Here is an 18,955-nt window from a genome sequence, read left to right on the forward strand (position 1 = left end):
TCCTCTGCCACGGTTAATTGCTCTCTCAAACAGACAGGGAAAATGCAAATTTTGAAAAACTGAGCATATCTAAAGTTTTGACAGGTAATGTATGTAAATGTAATTTGTTGCTCACATGTGGATGGAGCTGCACTGGCAGAGACTCATGCATGCTGCTCTATAGTTCAAGGCAAATTGAATTGGACCCAGCATTGAGCATTGCAATCCTACAGGAAATGGGGTCAGCTATCCATTAAGATGCCATTAGATAATCTAATTTAGTGTCTGATCCCCAAGTGAAGCATGCTGTATGCCTACCACTACAGCCAGGAGGATTTTGGTGGGACAAAAAGATGTGGCTGGGCAAGCCATGAGCGTGGAGGGGGATTCAACAGTGTAGGATCAAGTCAAGGCAACCACGCGTGAGGAAAAGTTGTTTGTTCCCCTCTCCCCCCACCCTCGTCAGGTTCCTGTGGATGGGGAGCTGTCATGTATTAAGCCATCTGGTATCCAGGGGAAACCAGACATTAGGTAATGCCAGGCTGAAGTTGAAATTGTTAAATAAGGGGGTGGCACCCCATGAGCCGCAGCGATCAATCGGCCGGGCATTCGCACAAGCCGAGGCTGGGGTCGGAGCAAGGCGTATGGGAGGACAGAAGGTTTGAGGACCATGTGCACTGAGCTTACAAAGTAATCCCCTGCTGCTCCGGTCTCCTGTGTTCCTGTGGAGTGAGTAGTATGTTACAAAGGAAGAGAGAGACACAGAAAGAAAGGGATAAAAAGCTATCTTAACAAAAAAAAAACCCAAAGCCAAATCGCTGCCTAGTGTTTTCCTTCTCTGTGCTTTCTTTGTTCAGCAAGGTAGGAAAAACTTAATCTCTCATTTCCTGTCAGATGATTTTTAGCAGACCAGAAAGAGGATAGATGAACGGGGGTTGGGGTAGAGGGTGTTGGGTCAGGGGGGCAGAAGAAGGAGAAAAAAGCTGTAGAGGATAAAGAAAAAAAATTGTTGAGATAGTTGAGTTTTGTTCACAAAGACTTGTGTAGCCCTTCATTTCCTTCCTTTTCCCTTTTCTTCTCTCACATCCCATGCTTTATAAATTCTGACCATGTTTCTAGCCATTGAATCATGAACTTTGCCTCTATTGTTTTAAGTGACGTCTAGGCCTCTAGCTGCAGGGGATTTGTATAAAATGCAGACTAAGTCATTAGCCACATTCATGGCCACAGTCAGCCGTATCACTGCAGGCAGCCATGGGAAGAATAAAGTCAGTGTTCTAGGTCCGCCAAGACCCTGTTGTCTTCCCCAGGCATCAGCCTGAGCCCTCATGTCCCCTTTGGAAAACAAACAAACCGCCAGAGAAAACCCCCTAAAAGTCCCTCAGTGCCCCCACACCCCCTTCTTGCAACCAAAGCCGATCCACTGAAGCTATGCACCTGCAGCCAGAGATCCCAGGGAAAAGTCGCTCACTTTCTTCTCTTTACTGTAGCCTTCCATCAAACACCCCAGTACGCCCTTGCCCACCTCCGGCCTGCCCTGTCCTCCCTTTCTTTTTTTACTGGGAGAAGAAAGTAAAAAGGAGAAAATAACAAAGCAGTGGCTGTGTGTGCCTGGTGGTGTTGAAAGAGCAGGAGCACGCTCTGTAATCTGCAAACAGAAAGCGGCGATTGTGTGAGACAGGTATTTAAGAAGTAGACAGGGAAAGGAGGAGGGTGGACTGGTTTCTGGCCTGCCTAATTATTCGACACATGTACATACTATTCAGACCCCCGCTGTCCTCCCTCCAGGGAACAACATGCTGTTTGTGCATCGCGGCGTCTCTCGCATTCAAGGCCTGCGCCGTGGCTCGCAATTAACAGTCTTGTGTTGTTGTGTGGCTAGCATGTGCTGAATGCGGATGGGAAAGTGCAGTACACAATCAGCCTCTGACTTAACCCTATTGATCAGAGGGAGGGTGTCAGTTCTCTGTGGGACTCCTCTTTTGCAATATCCACTTACTGAGGCGCCTTTGTTCCTGCGAGTTTCCTGTGCTGTCAGTGTTAAAGGAGGGATGATGAAGCCCTTCAGACTGTGGGAAATAATTGAGACCTGTACCACTAACAGACATTGATACATATCACTGGCTCGATTTAAACTCGTTCCTTAATGTCCTTTGTACAACCTGGTGACTGCATGCATAGTGTTATTATTATTATTATTATTATTATTATTATTATTATTATTTTTATTATTATTATTATTATTATGCTCAGCTAATAATAATATTTCATAATTCTAATAATTATATGATTTATGTAAAGGCTACTAATTTTATGATAATTATATGCAGCATATAACTAGCTTTACTTAATTTAACAAGAGATACTACTACTACTAATAATAATGCTAATAATAATAATTATTATTATTATTATTATTAGATGCACATTATGTTTTAATGATAAAATCTAAGACAAAATGATAAAATAGACAAAACAACAACAGTAATAATAATAATAATAATAATAATAATAATAATAATAATAATAATAATAATAATAATAATAATAATAATAAGTTTATGCAAGTACATTCTGATATGTCTGCTTTATGGTTGTGTAACTCTGGTTCTTACACTGGTTCTCTCTCTCTCTCTCTCTCTCTCTCTCTCTCTCTCTCTCTCTCTCTCTCTCTCTCTCTCTCTCTCTCTCTCTCTCTCTCTCTCTCTCTCCTGTCCACAGTCCTGGTACCTGGGCGAGCTTAATTCCATTCCAAGTGTCGAACGGGACTCAGATTCTGCCAACAAATGTCCAGAATTACAGCATAAACATCATTGGTGAGCCCCTTCTTCAGGCAGAGACAAGCAACTGAGGGGTGTATTCGGGGGGCCAAGCCTTGACTCTGGAGTGACAGGTCCGTGGACAAACCAGCAAACAGCACTTACACAATCTCCACTGACTTTTGTCCCCCCCACTGAAGGACTTTACCCTAGAACAGGAGAGTGGGTTTGGGTCAAAGCTGGCACGAGCCTCTCCATGCCAGTCAGTCATTGTGTGAGAAGGCCCCTCAACTGACATACTGTGATATTTACCATACAAAAGTTTTAGATGCCTTAATGTTTTGCATGACACGCTAGTCTCTTGTAGTGTTTGTTTTTTTTCTCATTCTTTAGTCACAATTTCTAGGCTTGGTTTTTGAGCAGGTGTAGAAGGAGAGGCACACAAGGGCTGGCTGGCTGGACTTAAAATTTGTTTTTTTTTTTTGTTTGTTGTTTTTGTTTTTGAAAGCAGGCTCCAATTCTGACCTATAAAAGAAGGCTCAACCCACATCATTACATGTCCATAGGAACAAAATTCAGCAATTTAGACTTTTGGTTTGTATGTTTGCCTTCTAAATTTCATTTTTTTCCATGATGAAAAGGCACCTTTCGGTATCTGTAATCTTGTCAATCTTGGATTTGTATCTCCTTTAAAGCTAAAGGTTAATATCTACTCTTACGAGTTAAGAACTCAGAATTTATATCGTTTAAAAAAAAAAACCTGTATTACTAGGTTAGAAAACAACCCCAGTGAATTTCGCTGATGTATCCTTTACAAAGGATTTTCAAAAAATGGAAAAAAAAGAAAATATGTCATATGAGGCAAGTGCAATTCAAATGATTTTTTTTTTTTTAACTGAAGGGAAGCTATCATAGTCTGTGTGCCCTAGGACTCTAAAGGAAGGGGAGTAACTGTTTTAAGTTCACTTTGAAATGAAAAAAAAAAAAAAGATTAATTGCATCCTCAAATATGAACATGGCGGAAAGTCAAGTAGTAAGAAGTGTGATTGACAGTAAACGTTTACCTGTGCAGAACTGAACACGAACAAAACAGCACTTATCTTGAGCCGTACCCAAGCACTCGGGTAGTTTTCTTTCTTTCTTTTTTTTCTTTAATTTATTATGTGAAATGATAAACAGAAACTTAAAAAAGGTGAAAAGACACAAACACACAGCGTGTATAAAATGGCTTTTTTTTTTCATTTTATTTTTTTTTTATTATGTAATCCCTACCTATCTAGTGTGCATTTTCATTTGGGCCATTAGCTTGTAAAGCTACTGTTTACATTGTGATATTACAAGAAACACAAGAAACGCAGGCTGGTGAAGTAATTTAAGAGAAAATGTGTGTGTGACTGTGTGTGTGTATGTGTGTGTGTGTTTGTTATGTGTTAAATCTGCACTCAGTTAAACACTAACCTGCAGGGTGAGGCTAGGTCTCATGGTGCTTCTTTTATGCCCACTTTGGTGAATCTCGAGAGTCGTAGTCCCGTTAATCTCTAATTGTTCACGGCAGTCCCAATGCCATCGCCTCTCCAATCAGATATATTTATATAACTAATCTTTCCAATAATCTTAATTTGCACGAATATATATAGTCCACATTACGTGCCTTGCCTTTGAATATAGAGAACATCACTACACTTGTTTTTGCTGCATTTATTACCATTTTAGAAAAAAAAAGTAACATTTTTATGATAAGAAATATTTTGTACTCTGGATGAAATTGTGTCATTGTTGATTTTTAGCTTCATTTACTACTTTATCTCACATTTACAGTGCATATCAAGGCTGTGTATAGTTGCTGTTCTAAAGTTTATAATCAAACAGCATTATTTTTCAGTATTTTGGTATTTTATTTTTATTTTTTGGTTGTTTGTTTGTTTGTTTTTTCATCTTCCAGTCATTATTGGGGAGGGAGGGGTCCAGAATTATAAGAATTATGCAATACCAAGTTTTGCCTATGTAGGTAGTGCTTTTAGCTATGTCCATTAGAAGCTAGTACGGAGATACAACTAGTGTAAACATTTATTTTGTTGATGTTGTCATTGATAATGTTGTTGCTGATGTTTTGTGATTTTTTTTTTAATTGACCAAAGTGGGAACTGCTTTCTATGCAGTGTGTGATAAGGTCTTTTTTTTTTTTTTTTTAAATTGAGTGTACGGAAAGATGGAGAGGCACATGCAAGAATAGTTTTGTTTTGCTTTCTCCGTGAGGGGAATTATGTTTTTTGACCATGCATCATTTGGTCTAACATGGCTGCAGAGTCACTGGTCTGCCTACTGTCACTAACTGACTAACTGACTTCTTTTTTTTTTCTTAACATCAACACTGGGGTGCTAGCATGACTCCTGAAAATGGCTAATTTTCAGAGGAGGAAAAAGCTTGACTTGAGGCTGACAATCAGCATGGAAATTTCTAGAATTCGAGTTCGAATGCACAGTCGAAAACATTAAGGTACACAATGTAATTCATCCGCAGTTCAGTCAGATTAATGCTGGATGTTATCCAACACACTGCACATTGCCAGTGAACTCACTCAGTCCACACACAGCGTCTTTGATCACAACCCATCGATCTGTCAGTACTGTATCTCGATAGCTGTGAAGACGAATCTTCAGCATTGGTTCTGCATATTATCATTAGCAATATGCAAGTACAAAAGATGCCTTAAATTTTTATGGAAAAAAAAAGTGGCTTGTTATGAAATGCATTACAATCACCACGCTGTACTTGCGTGTTAAAACTTCTTACAATCAGAAAAAGAATCTGGAAACAATATCCACTTATTGTTTCTTATCTCGGAGATGTTTCCAGGTTTAGCCTTACGAGGATGTCAGTCAGGTTCGGGGGCACAGTATGAACTCACGATCCATCTTCTCTTCAGAGGAAGGGCCTTACGCAGTCTCCGTTAGGTCTGGAGGACCACTGCGATTTAAACGCTGAGCACTTATACAGCATCTAGGCAATCATCCACCTCCAGTGCCCTTTCAAAACAACAATTTCACTGTAACTGTTAGACAGTAACTCAGGCATAATGCATAATGTCACAGAGCGTTCTATCCATATCACTCACAAGATTTACTCTTATAAACAAAAAGATATTCAGGATCTCTTTTAACATTTCTGCTGTTTGTACTATTTAACAGCCGTGTTCTTCTACAGCAGACCTGAAATTGTTCTAGATCTTTGTCTAAACATGTCCTCGAAAAAGTCAAAAGACAAAAAAAAAGACAAAAAACAAACAAACAAACAAAAAAAAACGTTGGGTAGAAAAACTCAAGTCAAGCTCAATCTTTCCTCTTTCTTAAACACACTTGTTCTTATTGTGCAGTAAAAAAAATAGCAAAATGAAGCCACCCCATTTTTATGTGCACTGCTGTCCCTGTTTTTTTTTTTTTTCTTTTTCATTGTTATTGGATTTCAGAAAGTTGAAAGTCAAAGTGCTTTGCAGCCATTTTAGCCATTAGCCATGCCACTGAAGTGCATTTCCCCCCAGACTGATGGCAGTGTCGGGGTCATAGGATCGGCGTCGTGGTTGTAGGCGTGCTTAAACAGTGAAGACGGCTGTAGGAATGGGGCACCGTGTCAGCCATGCTGAGCAGTGTCTGCTCTGGTAGCTCTGTAGAAACGTTTGTTCCTCAGCACGAGCGTGTGGGACGCTGACATGACCAGAGACAAGTGAATGAGCCTCTTTTTGTTCCATAGCCTGCCTTCTGGTCAAAAGTTTGTACACTGTAATTTTTGTTTTCTTCAGCCTTACTTGGAAAGCGCGAACGCTTTTAAAACGTAGAAACGAATTTGCTTCCCCGTTATTTGGAATTGTAAAAATAAGCCACAACAACAAGAAGAACAAGAACAAAATCATTTAGAATCGGAAATGAACTTTTTAAGACATATACAGTTATTAAATGTAAATGTAAAGTAAACATTTTTGTTGTTGTTTGTTTGTTTTTTCACTATTTGGTTAGTGTGAGACCTAGAGGTTGTGATGTGCATATGTGTCATAAAAAAAAAAATAATAATAGGAAAATTTCATGTTGCGATGGGTAATATTTTATTCTCTCCCAATCCTTTTTAAAGCCACCTGATTTGATGTCATCTTCAGTGAGTCCTAGCACTAGTCATAGCAATATTCTCACTGTGCATATTGTCCATTAAGGTTCCATGTTGCTCTGCTAGCTGGGTGGTTTGTGTTGGAAGCGAGTGTGTGCTAGAGTGTGTGTCTGGCTGACTCTGACTCCACACGTAAGGAAAAATGAGGGTCTTTCTATTCAAATGCCTTGTAGACAAAAGTTTGTACACTGTATTTTTTTTCTTTACCCTTATTTGTAAAAAGCTAAATTTATGAACTTAATGAATTTGCTTAATATGACATTTTATTGTTTAATTAAAAATAAAAAAAGAAGACGCTAATCTACAAGAAAACTTTCTGGAATCTGGACTCAAGGTACAAGGAACTCGAGTTGGCCGTACAAATCAGAATGAGTTTTCTCTGAATTTGTTAGATTTTGTTGTAGAGGTAAAGTCCTATGTTGGCGTGTAAATGTTTAAAAGTAAATGATGAAGGTCGTTTCATTGTGCTACACATAGATTAACCTGACTAGTAGTTTCTGTTCGACTGTATGGAAAAAAAAGGAAAAGTTTTTGCTGATTCGGGCCATACGGGGAAATCGTCGTCCCTTTAAAACGGCACCTGATTCGAGTGTGTTTTCAGCGATTACCAGGGTAATGTTGTTAATGACAAGTTATTCTGCTGTCTTTACCCACAATGTAGTGAGCCATTCGGTTTCTAATGCGTCCCGGGCTGAAGCGTGTTCGTTTCACAGTATTTGCGTGTTCACTGTGGGCTGTGATTGTCATGTAATGTAAGCAACGTTAATCACCTTCATCTTGCAGTTTGGATAAAGTCAGTACTGGGACAACACAAACTCCCAGGAGCCTTTGCGCAGCCCCACAGACATCCTTTTATGTCATTAGCACAGAGGAGAGTTTGGCAAACAGCTGAGCATTTGCACTTTCCGCAGTTCCCACTATCCCTCTCACTGGCGCCTTGTTTTGGTGGACGGTTCGTGCGTTTCGTCAGAGTTTCGAGCCTGAACACTTTCATCTGATCTCTCTGATTGTGGTCACTGTGTCGCTCCCCACAGCACACACTGATCTGAGGCTCATGAGAGGAGTTCTGGTCAATTTCTACCTTTTTTTGTGTCTCGGTAGTGATTTTGAGTTTAGATTTGTTTTTCATTCCTTTTCAAAGGGCTGATTATTATTATTATTCAATTTTTTTTTCCTTTCTTTTTAAAAAAAATAAATAAAAAATCAATTTGTTGTCAAGAAGTCAGATTTTCATAGCAGTACACGTATTACATTATATGAGACGATGGCCTGGTTAAAGTTAAGTATTACATGTAGAGTTAGTTATGAAAGCCATGCTCATGGACACTGAGAAGGCCACAAGTATGTTCCTTATGCAAGGAGGCGCTCGTGGCTCTCACGCAATATCTTTATTTAGTTCACCTGAATATGGAGAGAACCTTTCAGTCCATTACTTCAGTTCTGTTTTCCAAGGGCATTTCCAATGGCATGAATGAACATCAGGTAGACATAAACAGGAACATATTAAACAAACCAGCATATTTTGAGATGTTTACCAAAAAAAAAAAAAAAAAAGACAAAAAAAGGCAAAAAAAAAATATATACAGTATATATATGTTAAGCAGTGCCTGTTCCAGCTCACAGTCTCAGTGGACTTCACATTGTACATATAAAAAACATAACAAAACAAAACAAAAAAAAAACAACAACACTGATTGAAATTTCTTTGGGAAAAAAATAGAAATGTAGAAAAAAAACAGTCGAAACAGAATGTGTGGGTTGCTTTTCCTGTATTTTTATCTTATTACGTTTTTTTTTTCACCCCCAGATTTTATGTGACGTGTCCGTTTTAAGTGTTTTTGTGCTCTGTTCATTTTTGAATATTTTAGTCCTATTGAATGGAGTGCCCTGGTCTCGCGATATTTCTTTGATGAGATTAAATAGATAGTCGGGCAGTGTGTTTCTTTAGATTGTCGATGCTACACTTAGAACTACAGTAGATGAAAAAAAAAGTCAGTTATATAAAAAAAAAAAAAAAAACATGCTTGCCAGCTCCACAGCAGGGTTGAATTCTTTCAGGTCTTGTGGCACTTTTACACCCTTTTCAAAATGGCATATTTTTTTTTCTTTTCTCTCTTGTCTTTTCTTTTTTTTTTTATTCTTTTTTGAGCCATGCATTTGTGACATGACATCAACAACACTAACAAATGTTTTAAGGTTGTATCAGCCTTTAGTGAATGTACTAACACCATAGATGTATGCAAAAGGTAATGGAAATTCCTGAATGTACATCTTATAATACTTTAAAGACTTGTTTTAGTCACCGTTCGGGGAAATGCAGGTATTCTTCAAGAGGTTGTACAGTGAAGGTCTTGTTGTTGTTGTTTTTCTTCATTTCTTCATTTTTTTTTTCTTTTCCCATTTTTAAAGCTAAACGGTAGGCATTGCCTTTAAGCTAACTGCATTTGATGTAGGGAATAAAATTGCCACAAGATGAAAAATGAGTGTAAATAATGCTTGACTTTTTTTGTGATTGTTACTGTTATATCCAGCCTATACTGCTAGCAGCTGTTTTTACTGCAGTCAATTACTGGAAGTGGATATATTTCCTATGCAAAACTGTTTAAACAATAAAACAAGCTATGCTACAAAACAGTTTGTTTTGTCTTTTTCTTTCAGTTTGTGATACTTGATTTAAAAAAAAAAATATTCTCACTATAAAGTTCACTATCAATAATTGCCGAAAAATGCATAAAATGATTCTGCTGGCATTTGGTAATTTTGCGTACTGGCTGCCCCAAGCTTAACCTACTTTGAGTAACTAAAACATCAATCATGGCTGAAATATGCCTGAGATGTTGGGAAAAGGTTACATGCAAAGCATTTCAGATAGTTAATGAAGCACAACAGAACCACTGGGTGTGCAGCTGAAATGGGAGACGTTCACAAATTTCACATTCGGGTCATCATTAGGATTTTGTACTTTAGTTGTGAGGTCATTAATATACATCTTATTTAGATTTTTAGTTATTAAATAATGATAAGAAGAAGAACTACAGGACTAAATTTGAATATCTGGAAATAAACCCTAGTGTTTGGAAGGATGTGTTTTGAAATCTTTGTTAGGACCAAGTGTCCACACGAGGAATAGATCGAACTGGTTTGAACTTGTGGGGACATTTTTGCTGGTCCCCATGAGGAAGAATCCTTATTTGCAGAAAAAAAGAAAACCTGCAGTTTTTACATAAAATACTAACTTATTGCTTATTGGGGTTAAGGTATAGCATAGCATTAATGACCTGCATTAATTATTATATCAGTGAGAAGGTCCTCAGAAGAATACAGAATGTGTGTGAGTGTGTGTGTGTGTGTGTGTGTGTGTGTGTGTGTGTGTGTGTGTGTGTGTGTGTGTGTGTGAGAGAGAGAGAGAGAGAGAGAGAGAGAGAGAGAGAGAGAGAGAGAGAAAGAGAGGGAGAGGGAGAGAGAAAGAGATAAGCTAGCAGCACTGCAGGCTGTGGTTCCACAGGACATGTCTTTATAATCCAGCATGCTCAGGGCTCAGAAGAACATCCGGGCCTCAGCGAGTGCCATGTTGGATAAACATGAAAGCCGAAGTCCTCCTGAACCCTTACAAATAGCCCGGAATCGACACCTGGCTGCAAACACGATTCACGACTTTCAAACCAAACAATGTGCTGCTACACTGATATAAAATGATCTCAAATACATAATGGTTATCATTATGCCATTTATATATTTAAAAAAAATTGGGTTGTTAAATAAACATCTGTCCTTAATAAGAAGGGTTTTGGCTCTAAATGCATCCTACATATTTCCCAAGGATGTTTTATTTTCTATCAAGGCCCACTCTGGGTGATTTGACAAAGTTAAGTGCTGTTTGGGCCAATTATGTTTTGCAGGGCAGCAGGAGAGGCTGTGGTGTGTGTGTGTGTGTGTGTGTGTGTGTGTGTGTGTGTGTGTGTGTGTGTGTGTGTGTGTGTGTGTGTGTGTGTGTGTGTGTGTGTGTGTTTGCTTTTGTTTTAAACAGGGAATGCTTGAAGCTGGGTCTGCTCATGAAACCTGAGTCGCTACACCGAGCTCAGCACAGAACTGTCTGCCCTTGGAGAAATCAGGAAAAAGTGGTCTAGAGCAGAGGTACGAGGTCTGAAAACACTCACATAGCTGTTAGGAACCAATTCCCTGACTTTATACAGTATATCTCCCAAGCTGAAAGAAATGTCAGACATCAAGTGACAGATTAATTTGTTCAATTCCAAAACACAGATAATTAAAAAAGCCGTCGTAGGTTTTCTCATGTTCATCCACATAGTATGATTTCCCAGTTCAGATTTACTGGTTTATGTGATGTTACTGGTTTGTGTTTATCCATAAAGAAGCTCTTTGTGTGGCCCCCAGTAGACGGGAGCGTGGGATGTCTGCGCATCACTGGGGTGTGTGTGTGCAGAAACAGGTGTTCAGCATTAAAGTGTTTGTGTGTGTACGCAGGGGGGGGGTGAGTGCGACACAAAGAAAATACACCACGTCCTTGTCTTGCGAAGTGGCGTGCAGTGAGTTGTAGTGGTGGGGGGTGTGGGAGGGGGTTAGTGACTGAATGGTCTTCTCCACCCTGATGAAACTCTCAGGATTAGCTCCCTCACTTTCCCACAGACCCCTCCTCTCTGTGCACCCCTTCAAAAACACACACACACGGCCAATTTGCATACTCCACAGACAAGGAGGGATGCAACAAACAAACTTGATATTGAGTGCAGCCTGGCTATTCAAAGGGACTTGCAGACACACACCACGGCGAGGTTCCGTTCTCATACACCCCTGCCTCTTGTACACAATCTAGGATGTCTCCAGTCCTGGGACAGTGTGTGTGTGTGTGTGTGTGTGTGTGTGTGTGTGTGTGTGTGTGTGTGTGTGTGTGTGTGTGTGTGTGTGTGTGTGTGTGTGCGTGTGTGCGTGTGTGTGTGTGTGTGTGTGTGTGTGTGTTTGTGTGTTTGTCTTTGGGCATCCTCAGACAACAGAAGAGAAGACATATGAATGCCAAGCGGCATGGACTCCAATGAACTTGTGCATGCCTGCGATGGTTACAGAACATATAGAGACTACAGCCATATGTATGCAATTCTTTTTTCTTTAAGAATGCAGGAAATTAAAACTGAGATTTCTCCTTACATCTTTTTTTGGTTGAGCTACACTATTTAATCCCCCACTCATAGCAGTAACGTTCACCTTACAACATCTTTGTATAGTTCTAGCTGTTCCACTTTGACTGCCAAATTCCCTTCAGAGCTTTGATTGATGCTTCATACATTCCACAGCTCCAGTAAGCAAAATTAAACTGTAAAAAAAAAAGGCTAGGAAGAATCATCTCAACACCAGGAACAAGTTTTCTCTGCAACCGCACTAGTCTCTCTGTTTATACACTGGGAAAGGCCAGTGTTTAAGGATTCCATATTTCATAATTGTAGCAAGAAAAAAAAAAGAAATTAATAGAAAATTAACCCTGTTTGGAACTTTTAGCATGGTGATTGTTATGCTTGGAGGATCGAGAGGAGAAAATGTGATTTAGGTTCATTTAAAGAATGGTATCAGATTGCTTTTTAGCCCAGGAGAAAGCATTTCAGTTATGCATGGTCTGACTACCTTGTAGTAAACTGTCAGATAACAACCCAAAAAAATGCAGTAGACTGTAATCTGGCTGTCAGGAAAGTTCTCACCAAGCCACGAAACCTTCGTTTTTTTGTGCCATTGACATGCTGTTTTTATCCTGTGAAAAATTGCCCCAGGATTGAATGTGTTAGCTGAGCTTTCTGCCCAGTTCCACAAAAATGTAGCGAGATTGCTTGCAGGTGGATTAAACAGAGGAAAACCTCCTTAATGTGCTGACCCGTAAACATCGAAGACTCTGTACTGAACCTTGCACATCTCAAGGTTTAATTTCTTCCTAGGTGGTGACCATGCAATCATTTCAAACGTTTATTTCAGATGTTTCCATCTTTGCATGGATCTGTAGATCTGACGTTGGACTGCAATCAAAGGCTATATCGGTTTGTAACTCACACTCACACTCTAAATGGATCATGATTGAGTTCAGCGCTGCGGTGGTGGTGGTGATGGAGAAAACAGGCACCGGGGATGTGTGGGGAAATGACTGGGGATCATGTTCCTGGGGTGGGAGTCAGAACGAACTTAAATAAAGAGCAAAGGGGAGCTTTTTCAGACGTTATCTTTTAGCACAGCAGGATTAAGTCTCTCACAGCTAGAGAAAAGACTGAGATTTTAAATAGCATCACCATTATTGCTGTACCTGTGTTCACTCTGTGGATATTGTACATGCTGTTTTGTTTTTTTTACACAGAGTACTGATATGCTTTTACTGTACTGCAGTTATACTGTACCCAGCTCAAGGATGGTGATGTGGTGGCACATAGGGGAGCATTGTTGCCTTAAAGCTCCAGAGTTTTCTCTTCTGTTTCTTAAGTTTCAAAAAAACATGACATGCATCTCCTCTAACTGTGAATCAGCACGTGAACATGAGTGTATGTCATCCCACCTCATACCCAGTGTTTCTGAGATAAGCTCTGGATCCACCTTGAACCCTAACCAGGATATAGATCATGCTGAAGATGCTCATGAACGATCTAAATATTTACAAAATTAGCCTGCTGGTGATGAGCATAGAGTAAATGAATTGACTTTTCATACTGTAGAAACAATAAGAAGCAAAACAAATAAGATCCAACAATTGGAGACATTCTAAACCAGTCAATAGTCTGCTGACTGGATTAGTAATGCTGATCACTGTCTAGACTCTAAACAATTGGTATGCAACCTAACAACCAGAAAACTGATCCCTCTGCAAGTGTTGAGCCATAACGACACGTTAAAATGTTGAGAACAGAGTGAGTTACAAAGTGTATAAAACATAACGCATCAGGGTGTATATTATGGGGGAGGGAGTACTGTTTGTATTTCTCATCCATTGATGCACAGGAGATTAGCACCGTGTCTGTGCAGCACATTTTTTGAAGAAGAAATGTCTGAAGAACTGCATTCTCAGGATAAAGCCAGACGTTCTTTAGGAATTCTTCTCCCGCTCCTTCTACCAGACGTTTGTTCGCTTGTCGAATACAGCAGTTTGATTATATGCTTTATTAAGTGCCAGAGTGTTTGGGCTAAGTCAAAGCAGATGTCACCACAAAGACTGTTATTATAGTGTTTAAGAGCAGTGTGTCTAGCTGCTCTGCTCTCGGATCTCGACGTTGTCTTCAGCCTATAGAACGCAATATTGGAAAAGATGAGATTGCAGAATACAATATAAACCACACAAGGAACCACATGGTGAGCTTTTTTTTCTCTGAAACATTATTTTGTAGCATTTTAGCTTCACCGTCTTAACCTGGTCATATAATGGTGTTCTATCCACACACTCTCTTCCTTTCTTCTTTTTTTTTTCTTCTACTTTTTTCTTGCTCTGCTTGCAGGATCCTTGCTCCTACTGTATATCTTTCGCCTCTCCTTTTTGGGTTCAGCCCTTTTCAGGATCCCCAAGCACTGGACACTAAAACCACGCTTACACTGTTTATTCTGTAGTGCATCAAACACCATGGAAAATTGTCTTGATACATCAGCTAAGGTTATAACTTAAGCAGTCATGAGCTGGTAAATATTTACATTTACATTATCTTTGGCAGATGTTCAAATCCAGATTGGCTTTCAGAAGATGTTTTGTAGTGTCCATCAAAAAACATCCTCGGCTATTAGGCTAGCCAGGATAAAACCCCAATTCACTAAAAAAATCTTTATATATCTAGACATATGTCCATGGGGCACATCATTTTCTGTCTAATACATGCTCGATGCATCTGTACATCATTCTGGAAAAAAAAAAACCCTGCACTTTTTCCGCATCGCTCCTGTGCCTTTTTACCATAAAATAGTCCATGTTTTGTAGCAGGTTGATATTTTCATACAAAATCCAGACCAACATGTGAAGAAATCAACAATTAATATGGTCAGTTAATAGATCTGGACAAAAAGACCTTCATTCAACCGTTTATTTAATAAAACAAATAAAACAGTAACATGATGTAACACTATGCCACAATATCTATGTGTTTAATGCTCCAAACATTTGTACCTGTACTGTAGCTGTATTTGGATTTATAATGGAGGTGGACATGGTGCATGTTGTTGCTGCTGAATTGAATAGGAAACTGGCCACTATGCTTATGGAAACCTGGAAAGAGTTAGAAATACCACCTTAGAACACAGTTCTTGTTTGTATTTACCTGGGATATATTCAGATGGCATTTTAAAAAAGTCTGAAAACTAATTAAAATCACCATTACTACAAACTGCTGCATGTTCGTGTTCCCGGGCTTTATTTGAGTCTGACTTTTTTATTGCATTCTGCAGGATCTCAGTCCCTCTGCACACCTCTAGTCTCAACCAGATGCCCCGTCTGCCTTCCTGACAACAATTAATGACCCGTCAACATATGGATTTATATACATTTAGGCATTATTTCTTCATCTTGACTAATGTGTCCATATTCTGTTGTTCATCCTTAGAGTATTAATACTATAACAAATGTACATTCTTTACAAATAAATATAAATATGAGCTACCAGTTGTTATTATCACGAATTTCACTCCATGTTTTATAGTATGGGTATTTTTTCCAGCCAGTAAAAGTTTGAAGTAACCCTGACATCATCACAATCATGACAAATGTGCAGGTTGTCAGTACGCAGTTAATATAAAACATAAGAACTACAGTATGTACACATGGTTATTGTCCCCATAGAACAATAAGAAATTTGAAATCTCACAATAGACTACAAATATCAAAGGTCATTCAGCTTCCGTTTTCATAAATTGAGCTTTATTTGTTTTACGTTGCACTTGACGCTTGAAGATTAAAGTTATCACTTTAAAAAGTCGTACACTTTCTGGGAGCGTTCATCAAAATTATTGTTTGGAAAAGCCTCATTTGTTTATGTTAAATTGGGGCAATGGTCGGCCAATCGGAGTCCGCTGATGTTGTTTATGCTGAACGCAGCCTCACACAGTACCCGCTTAACCTTTCACACGATTGAAATAGTGTGAAAAAGGCCAAACATCCCAGTAATGTTTGATGTGTGATTGTATCTTTGCCAGAAAGCATTTGGCTAAAGTTAAGAGGATGCGTGATTTGTCATCATTTGCTAAGAGGACCACTCTGGCCCAACATTAATTAAAAACAAGAACTGCAGAGCTTACAGAGCAGAAAAAGGTGAAGTATGTGTAGGAGTAGGATGTTTTTTTAATCGGGTTCTATCTGTGGTGTCGTTTTTCTAGCTAGCTTTCTTTCTCACTCACCTTATACGGTATAAATAAACACATTTGGGTTTTTTTTTGTGTGTCTGTCTATCTTTCATTTCTCTACATTTTAGTTAGCATGTGATATAGGCATGTGTGTGTTTGGTGGAAATTTAGCTGTGTGTGTGTTCTGTGTTCAGACTCTCTGCACCTGTGCTGTGGAAAGCAGATCATGAGGTGGAATAATGAGCTGCAGGTGCGCTTGGGTCACCTGCTGTTTGTTTGTTTGTTTGTTTGTTTGTTGGCGTCAGCTACAGCGGACACGTGCCGTTTTAATGCGCCTTTTCAGGAGCTGGTACACTTTTGGCTCCAAACCTGCCCAAACATGACATTTCACACTGCAAAATGGTGCTTCATGAAATGACTTCATAAAATACACAATGCTGTTTTCTCTCTTCTCCATTATATGTTTTCTGTTCTTCCCATCTCTGAACAGTAGCCTAATTATTATTCATTATTGTAAGGTTTTAGTCAACACACTGGCATCCCTGATGAGGAGAAAAAAAAACAGTACCCAAAAGGTAGAGTTTTTAAATTGATTACTTTTCTTTGTTTTCAGGATTCTGTAAGATGTTCTGGCCCAGAATAGAGCTCCATCTCCAGCTGGAATAGAGCTAGTGTAGTGTAATGTGAGGGACGCTGAAGGTGTTTTGTTAGAGGGCTATAAAGGTTAGAAATGATTCATTTAAGAGCCTCTTTATAAGTTTGTTAAAGATGAAAAGTGTCTTTCACAGCTTTCCTTATAACTGTCAAAATGTATTACTTTTAATTTTTTAGATTTAGATTTAAATTAAACTTTAATTTAAATGTATTATTTCTATTTTTTAAGAATCTATCTATCTATCTATCTATCTATCTATCTATCTATCTATCTATCTATCTATCTATCTATCTATCTATCTATCTATCTATCTATCTATCTATCTATCGAACTGTAACTACGATCTCATAAAACATAGTAAAAGTATACACTGGATGTATTATACATGCTGTATTAATTTTGTAGATGGCATTGATGAATGCTGTTGAATACAGTTAAAACTGGATAATACCAGAGTAAAAGTTTGTGTGTGTGTGTGTGTGTGTGTGTGTGTGTGTGTGTGTGTGTGTGTGTGTGTGTGTGTGTGTGTGTGTGTGTGTGTGTGTGTGTGTGTGTGTGTGTGAATACATTTCTAATCTTCAATTACTTAAAGAGGAAATTCAAGGGGGACCCTCAGGTGATTGTCCACAGTGAAGTCGATCCACACAGAAGCCCATGTGGAAGCATTTGCCATTTTCCTCATTAATCTATAAATCTCTTTCTGATGAGAAGTCGGCACACGATGGCAGCTCCTGTGTCCCTGACGTATACAGACACCCCTCTGGCCCTAATAACACAACACAGTGCCAGATGTCAGGGCCATTGATTTGCACATGTGCTTACACCACACACGCATACATACTGTATACACACACATACACACACACACACACACACCTATAATCAATCTCTATCTGTCGACTAACATTGTCATGGTGGGGTCTGATATAATGGGAAGCAATAAGTGCTGGTCTTGCCACATATTTGGCTAATAAAATGATTAATTACCCATACTAATGCCTTTTTTCCAGAGGGGGTCTGGGATGTTCTCACATTACTAAAACTCAATTGGATCGATTACCTTCAACTAAGGCTTCAACAGCTGGTCATAGCCAATTGTATTGAGCAATTTGTTAGTGTCTCAATCTGATTTTTAATATTTCAATTAGGCACTTCCAATAACAATACACACAATAAATCAAAGTGCATACAGGCTAAATTTATGCAGCCCGGCTATATAAAAATGCAATCTGACACAAGTAAAGATGGCACGTGCATAGCAAAATCAAATCAATCATGCAGCAGTTAAATATGGCTAACAATGTGATCTAGCACATGAGAGAATACCTCCTTTAAAGTCAGCACACATGTTTTAGCATGTGTCACATTTATAATGGGGCAATTTCATGGCAGGCTGCAAAATGCTAGATTGCATCTGTGGTCAGATCAGAGGCAGTGATACACTCTGTGTGTGTGTGTGTGTGTGTGTGTGTGTGTGTGTGTGTGTGTGTGTGTGTGTGTGTGTGTGTGTGTGTGTGTGTGTGTGTGTGTGTGTGTGTGTGTGTGTGTGTGTGTGTGTGTGAGAGAGAGAGAGACAGAGAGAGACCAAGAGAGAGACAGTCAGTATGTATTCATCTGGTCATGCGTGCACCCAAGAAGATGAAAGGAGCGAATTGGTGATAATGGTGGTCAACACTGATGACACATCTGAACATCTAGTAGTTTCCTAATTTGACATGGTCATAATAGCATGTGTCATTAACGTCAGTAGGTAACCACCCTCTACCCCTTAGTGTTCCTCAAAACCTAGGACTATTACTGTTGGTCTTTTCCATTTGTAAAGAATTTCATACCTAGAATCAATCATGCTATTTTTCTTTCTTCCTTTAAAAAAAAAAAAATATATATAGCACCCAAATGTATACAGCAGTGCATTTAATTCCCCAAATATAACTCACGTTTTTTTTGTATAATATAGCTCACAGATCACTCAAGAAATGTGCAGTGTGGCACAAAACAAAATAACTTTTCAGGTCCAAAATACCAGTGCTTGTATTATTACTACACAAGATCTATAAAGTACTCATGATATATTACGAATAATGCAAGTATTTTAATTATATATTT

The 18,955-nt window shown here is 38.9% G+C and overlaps 1 protein-coding gene across 8 annotated transcripts in view; it reads left to right on the plus strand.

The window, feature by feature from the left end:
- The window catches only part of LOC113657607 (nuclear factor 1 B-type), a 90,133-nt gene extending 80,607 nt beyond the window's left edge, over window positions 1–9,526 (plus strand). For all 8 annotated transcript variants that reach the window (XM_027169526.2, XM_027169527.2, XM_027169532.2 and 5 more), the window contains one exon: window positions 2,701–9,526. In XM_027169526.2, coding sequence (XP_027025327.1) covers window positions 2,701–2,799 — 99 coding nt within the window. In that variant the 3' untranslated portion in view covers window positions 2,800–9,526. The remainder of the gene's footprint in view (window positions 1–2,700) is intronic.
- The last annotated feature ends 9,429 nt before the right edge of the window (window positions 9,527–18,955 follow it).

The sequence above is a fragment of the Tachysurus fulvidraco genome, chromosome 1 (genome assembly GCF_022655615.1).
Source record: "Tachysurus fulvidraco isolate hzauxx_2018 chromosome 1, HZAU_PFXX_2.0, whole genome shotgun sequence".
NCBI lineage: Eukaryota > Metazoa > Chordata > Actinopteri > Siluriformes > Bagridae > Tachysurus > Tachysurus fulvidraco.